The sequence below is a fragment of the Heloderma suspectum genome, chromosome 4, assembly GCF_057233095.1.
Source record: "Heloderma suspectum isolate Gila_16-S chromosome 4, 16-S_ref, whole genome shotgun sequence".
Lineage (NCBI taxonomy): Eukaryota > Metazoa > Chordata > Lepidosauria > Squamata > Helodermatidae > Heloderma > Heloderma suspectum.
In genome coordinates, this window is record NC_139461.1 from 66,679,611 (window position 1) to 66,685,579 (window position 5,969).

A 5,969-nucleotide genomic window follows, 5' to 3' on the forward strand; every position below is an offset into this window, starting at 1 on the left:
CACAGACAGTTCGGGTTTTGTCACTTGTCCTGTTGTTAAATGATACTTAGGGGCCCAAGATGTTGTTTTCTTACGTCTGGTTGTGAGAAAGGAGCTCTTTACAACAAAAAGAGAAGATTAAAAAAATAACAGGAAATCTTTGTTATTATCGATCCGGAATTGTCTCTTTTTGGAATCTCCTGATTTTGAGGTGGTTGTGGGAAGGAATTACTCAAAAACTGCAATTCTATACCAATTTACCTGGGAATGACGTGCCACGGAACTCCATGGAACTTACTCCCGAGTAGGCAGAACAGTGATTGTTCTGTCAGTCACTTCCGTTCAGAAATATTCCTCCGAAGCGGTCTGGTGTTTGTTCTTTTGATCTTCTGCACTGGAACCATTTACTACATCTGCAATCCTCAGGGCAGAAGGAGACTTTTCCCTGCCCCAGGCCAACGCGAATGGCTAACACACGGAGAACCGCACTAGCGGCGGTCAGAAATTTAAAAAGAAAGTCTTTTTTTTTTTCTTCTTTTAATGGGACTGGAGGTTTGCGACAGGAAACCTCGGGAGTATTTGAATCCTGGGAGATATATGGAAGCACCGAGGTCTTCCGGACTTCATTCTGAGCAGCTAAAGAAATTCCAAATCAACTGGATTTAATCTGAAACGGTTAATTTCGTTTGCTGCCCTCGGATAAAACTTAGGTCAATCACGGGACAGCTCCCCCCACCCCCAACCTTGATGTATGTATATAGTGGATACAATACTGAAAAAACCCTAGGCGATGGGGTATGTTTGTGCTTTTCCTTTGGAAGTACACCCTGATGGTACGGATAGTCACTCGGAACCAAGCCCCGCTGAGTTCACCAGAACATACTTCCAGGGTTTACTTCCAAGTTAGTGTGCCTAGGATAGCATCATATGCAGGGAATTATACTTTCTGGCTGTGGTTTCCAAAGCCACTTATTCACTGCAATACATTATTCCAGTGATAAACTTTCTGTTTTGAGAAAAAGCAGATCACCCTTGAAATATTAATTTTTAAAGGAATTGCTTCTAGGGTTTGGAACCTAACAGCACAATCCTATGCATATTTATTCAGAAATGCATTCCTATGCCTACCTACCTGGGGAGTAAATCACACTGATACAGTAAGACTTACTTCCATAAACTTCCATAGGATTATGCTGTATAATTATTCTTACAAGGAATAAGTTCCATTTAACATGATGGGACTTCTGACTGGGCATGCTATAAGTAATTTCCTTAGGATCTTTAAAAAATACTGAGCAAAACCTGCAGTAAGGAAAGTATATTAAGTTCCACCATGTCTGGAATGAAAGCTATGGCTGAGCAAAAGATAAATATGAACACTATCTAACTCCCGCCACACCTTTCATGAAATTGTTTCCCTAATGAAGTTCATCATTTCATTTGCTCAAATAGACACAGTGCTTTAAATTCAATGCTATTTTAAATCCCTTAGATTGGATTCCAAAGACATAATCTGTTCTAGAGTATTACTTTGGCTGTCAATGAATCTTTTGAAGACTATTTTGGGATAAGTTGTGCAGCTAGAGGGGAAAGTGCTTGCATTTCTTTTAAACCACCTCTCTGGACAGCTATACTACTACTATCCCAAACTGTACTTACTGGAAAAAAGCCCCACTACAATTCATGGGACTTAACTCAGGTGAAAGCGTTTCGGTTTTGGTAAGAGCCAGATCAACAGCGTGATCCTATCAATGTTGACTTGGAATTCCAAGGAATTCCTTGGAATTAAGCCTAATTGTAGGCCCATTGTTAACTGCTTTGGGGATCTCCAGTCTTCTCAGGTGTTACTGAATTATCCCAACAAGTTTAATGGTTTAAAAACCAACCTTCCCCAACCTGCTTTGGACTACAATTCCCATTGGCTAGAAGCAAAGCACAAGCAGATTTACTCCCATATAGTGTATATCCCCTTATGAATGTTCCGGTTTCTAGACGAGCCCCATTAAGAGTGCCTGGCGAACACCTATAGCCTTTTAGGGAGCCACCCAGTACAGCCTAATCTCAACACAGCTACGGGATATGAAGGATCCATCCACTCACATGTTTCCCATATGAAAACCTAGCACCCCGTTTGCTAAACACATGAAATGGTAGAAAAAGGACACCGCACTACAAACACCGTCATGTATAACCACCTGGGTTACTTTTTTTTTTATTGCCGAGCTGTTTCCAAGTCAAACTTTTACCGGGATATTGGAAGTCCAACCCCCGTCTGTACAAAACCCCTCAAGAAACGGGTGTGTAAAAACCGCAGCTTCGAAGCCGGCAAGCGAGCTGCTGTCTCTGCGTGTCCTGTTTGCCTCGGAGCTGCCCGCGAGGCCCGAGTCGCAGCCTCTGAACGCGCGTGGAGATTTTTCCATCAAGGGGCGGGGGGGGGGGAGAGGCAATGAACCTGCAGGCCAAAGTTTGTAGAAGGGGCCTTTACAAAGGCTCCGCTTCAGTCAATAAGTTACAATAAATAGAACCGGGGGGGGGGGGTGTCCGCCGCTCCTTCCTGCCCACCCCGAGTCTGCACCGGAGACTCACAACTCTGGGTAGGCCCCGCCCCCGCCCGCGGCTGCGCAGTAGTACGCGGCCGCGCCAGAGTTGGCCTCGGGGCCCTCGTGGCCCGGGTACGAGAGGCCCAGGTCGGCGGGCCTGCAGCCGAAGGGCAGGTACTGCTCGAACTCGGCGCGGTCCACGTCGGCCAGCAGCTCCACGTCGTGCGGGGGCAGGTGCTCCAGGCCGACGGCGGCGTCCCCTCGGCGGCAGGGCTGCTGCTGCTGCTGCGCGGGGTCCTGCGCGGGCGAGGAGGCGGGATAGGGGGCCAAAGGCACCGAGAAGCGGCCCCGGAAGAGCCCGGCGGCGCCGCCGTTGCTGCCGTGGCCGCCGGCGGGGGCGCCGTTGCAGGGATACTCGGCCCCGGGAGGCGTCGGGTAGCCGTAGGGGCCCAGCAGGCAGCCGCCTTCCTCGGGCTGAGGCGGCGGGAAGAAGGCGGGCTCCGCGCAGGCGCCGCCCTGGGACTCGGGCTCCGGGGTGGGCAGGCTGTAGCTTCCGAAGTGGGCCCCCAAGGCGGGCAGCGGCAGCGGCGCGCAGTCCCGGTAATGGAAGCTCCCGCCGGCGTAGGCCTGCTGCTCCGGGTAGGGCAGCCCGAGGCCCTCGCAGCCGCCCGCGGGCCCCGCCTCCCCCGGCAGCCCCAGCTGCTGCTGCTGGAGGGGGTGGTGCTGCTGGGCCGGGAGGAAGCCGCCCCCTCCGTCGGCCGCGCCGTCGCCGCGCTTGAGGCGCTTCACCTGCTTCCTGCGCCTCGGCCGGTACTTGTAGTGCGGATGGTCCCGCATGTGCTGCAGCCGCAGCCGCTCCGCCTCTTCCACGAAGGGGCGCTTCTCCTCCTGAGTCAGCGCCCGCCACGACTGGCCTGCCGGGGCGAGCAGAGAGAAGAGCGAGGTTAAAGGAGGCGGGGGGCTGCAGTCGGGCCTCGCCGGCCTGCCCCGGCCTCGGGTCTGGCTCTGGCCTTGCTCGGGCAAGGCGGGAAAACTTTACCCGCGCAACCTGGGCCTCGCTCCAGCTCGGCTGGGGCTGCTTTGGCGGTTCGCGGGCGGCTGGACCGCGCCGTTCCCCCGCGGTTCAGGCCGCACTAACGTCGTCGGGATGTGCGGTGCGGCTGCGGGCTCCTCGTTAAGGCCAAAGCCCTTGTGAAGTTCGTATCCATGCTTAAACCAACGGCCTTCGGGCGGGCGGTGACATGGGGCTTTTGTGTGTGTCACCTTAGGAACTGAGTGGTGCTGCGGGCCAGTAGCCACCCCCCCCCCAAAAAAAAGGTTTTAACCTGTATTACGATTATTCTCCCTGAGCGCCGTTTTTGGTGGAAAGGCGGGATATAAATCAAAGACAGAAATCATACCAATACATAAAGCCAATCCGCACGCTCCTCAAAGACAGGGCGCGTCAAAGACAGAGGCCACAAAATGGTTCGTTTTAAATTTTTATTGGCGCTCCAACCCTCCTAGTACGTCGCACTTTAACGTGACGACTTCCTTGTTACATTTTGGCCCATTTTAACCCAGCCCGAATCCCTCCGCAGCTTCGTCCCCACTGCTTCGTCCCGGTATCGGCCAGCGGACTTAACAGTGTTGTCTGGGAAAATGCGGGCAGTGCTCCTGTTCTGTCCCATGAGTGCAAACCTACCTGCGCAGCGGAAGAGCCGCGAACCGTTCTTTCACGTGGGCCAGCCCGTTTCCACGAGAAGGAAGGGTCGCTCCAGCTGCTACTTCGGCTGCTACTCCATGCCGAAGTAGCAGCCGCCCGTGGTCCTACTTGGGAAGCGATTAAGCGCTATATCCAGTCTAACTTAAGTCCCATACATTTAAATGGGTCTACTCTAAAGAGGACTAACCCTAAGCTTCCCTGAACACACCTGGATTTACTTCTGAACGCCAGCGAAAGCAGCGTCCCTCTAGGAGTCAGCAATGACTTGGTGCTTGCACAGGAGGAACCTTTCCTAAACACGCATAGAATCGAGTTGTTCACCTCCTGTAACGAGTCACAAACAAACCCACCTTTCTTTCTTTCTTTCTTTCTTTCTTTCTTTCTTTCTTTCTTTCTTTCTTTCTTTCTTTCTTTCTTTCTTTCTTTCTTGTCCTCTAAAACTACCACGGATTTGTTTTGTTTTTCAGAAATACAGGCTATCCCACCTGTATTACGCCACCCCCGCCCGTGTTTGTGGTGGGTACAGGAGAATTTTATAATAAGGACAAAACAGTATGGGAAACAGTATGGGTAGAAGGGGGGCTTAAGTCCTTCCCGGTTCCGATTTCGGCGGGACTGCTATTCCATTCTGGGTTTTAGTAAGAACCAGTCAGAACTCTAAAGGAGCTATCCATATGCTGACCCCATTTGGGGGATAGGGTTCAGCACCTTGGGTAGCTCCTTTAGGGTGCTGTCTGGTTCCGACTGAGCCCAGAGTGGAATCACAGCCCCGCCGAAATCGGAGCCACCATCCTCCACTGTCCTCCGGGCTCTGTCCTTAAGCCCCCCGCCTTTGCCGGTGCCCATTGGACTCACCCAGCATCTTGCTGAGCTCGGCGTTGTGCAAATCCGGGTTCTGCTGCGCCAGTCGCTTGCGCTCGTCCTTGGCCCAGACCATGAAGGCGTTCATGGGGCGGCGGATGCGGGCTTCCCCTTTGGCCCGTCCCGGCGCTCCCTGCTGCCCTTGCTCGGCGGCCGCCTCGCCCTTGCCCTTGCCGTCTGCCAGGGGGCTCAGCGACTCTGCCCACTGACACTGCATCATGAGGGGAGGGAGCGAGCACCGTCCTTGCGCCTGGTCGTCGCTGCTGGCGTATCCAGCATCGGGGCTGCTCATCTCCACGTCGCTCCAGCGGACCAGGCCTCTTCTCGCCCCTTCCTGGCGCCCCAGAAGGCAAGCCTGCGGGTGGGTTGAGCCTTCTGGTAGTGCTCGTCTCGTCTGTTGCAAGGAAAGCTTCGCGGAGGCTGCTGGCGAAGGGCGGAACTTGGACAGCCGGAGTTGGCTCTTGAATAGCTGGCGTCTGGCATCGCGCGGCTTCGTTTAAACTGCGCAGTGGCCAATGGGGTGGTGAGGGCGGGATCTGAGGCAGAGCGGGCGAGGAAAGGACCAGTTCCATCTGCAATTCACCTGTATGGGAGTCGGCCAGGAGTAACCTTTTCAACGAGGAGTGGATTTTTCCATGACTTGAGGCTACGTGGAAGTAAATTCCATTGAGATCAATGGGATCTACTTTCAAGTAAGTGTGGTGGGGCTCAGGGTGAAAGACTCTTAAGATGACTCGCTATATGTGACCGAAAGGAGAGGGAAGAGAAATGTTTATGTATCGGACGGCTGTTTAGATAGTTTGTTTTTATGGTCGCTGGGGGAAAAATAAAGCACTTTCAACCTATTTTGTCTATTTCCTTTCTACTGGACGTATTTCCTAGAC

The 5,969-nt window shown here is 53.1% G+C and overlaps 1 protein-coding gene across 1 annotated transcript; it reads right to left on the reverse strand.

Annotated features, from left to right (window-relative positions):
- Positions 1 to 2,161: 2,161 nt before the first annotated feature.
- SOX17 (SRY-box transcription factor 17) lies at positions 2,162 to 5,377 on the reverse strand. The gene is made up of 2 exons (XM_084848073.1): positions 5,080 to 5,377; positions 2,162 to 3,433 (listed from the first exon to the last, which is right to left on the reverse strand). The coding sequence occupies exons 1-2, from the start codon at positions 5,375 to 5,377 to the stop codon at positions 2,562 to 2,564; spliced, it is 1,170 nt and encodes a 389-aa protein (XP_084704199.1). The 3' UTR covers positions 2,162 to 2,561.
- Positions 5,378 to 5,969: the final 592 nt, after the last annotated feature.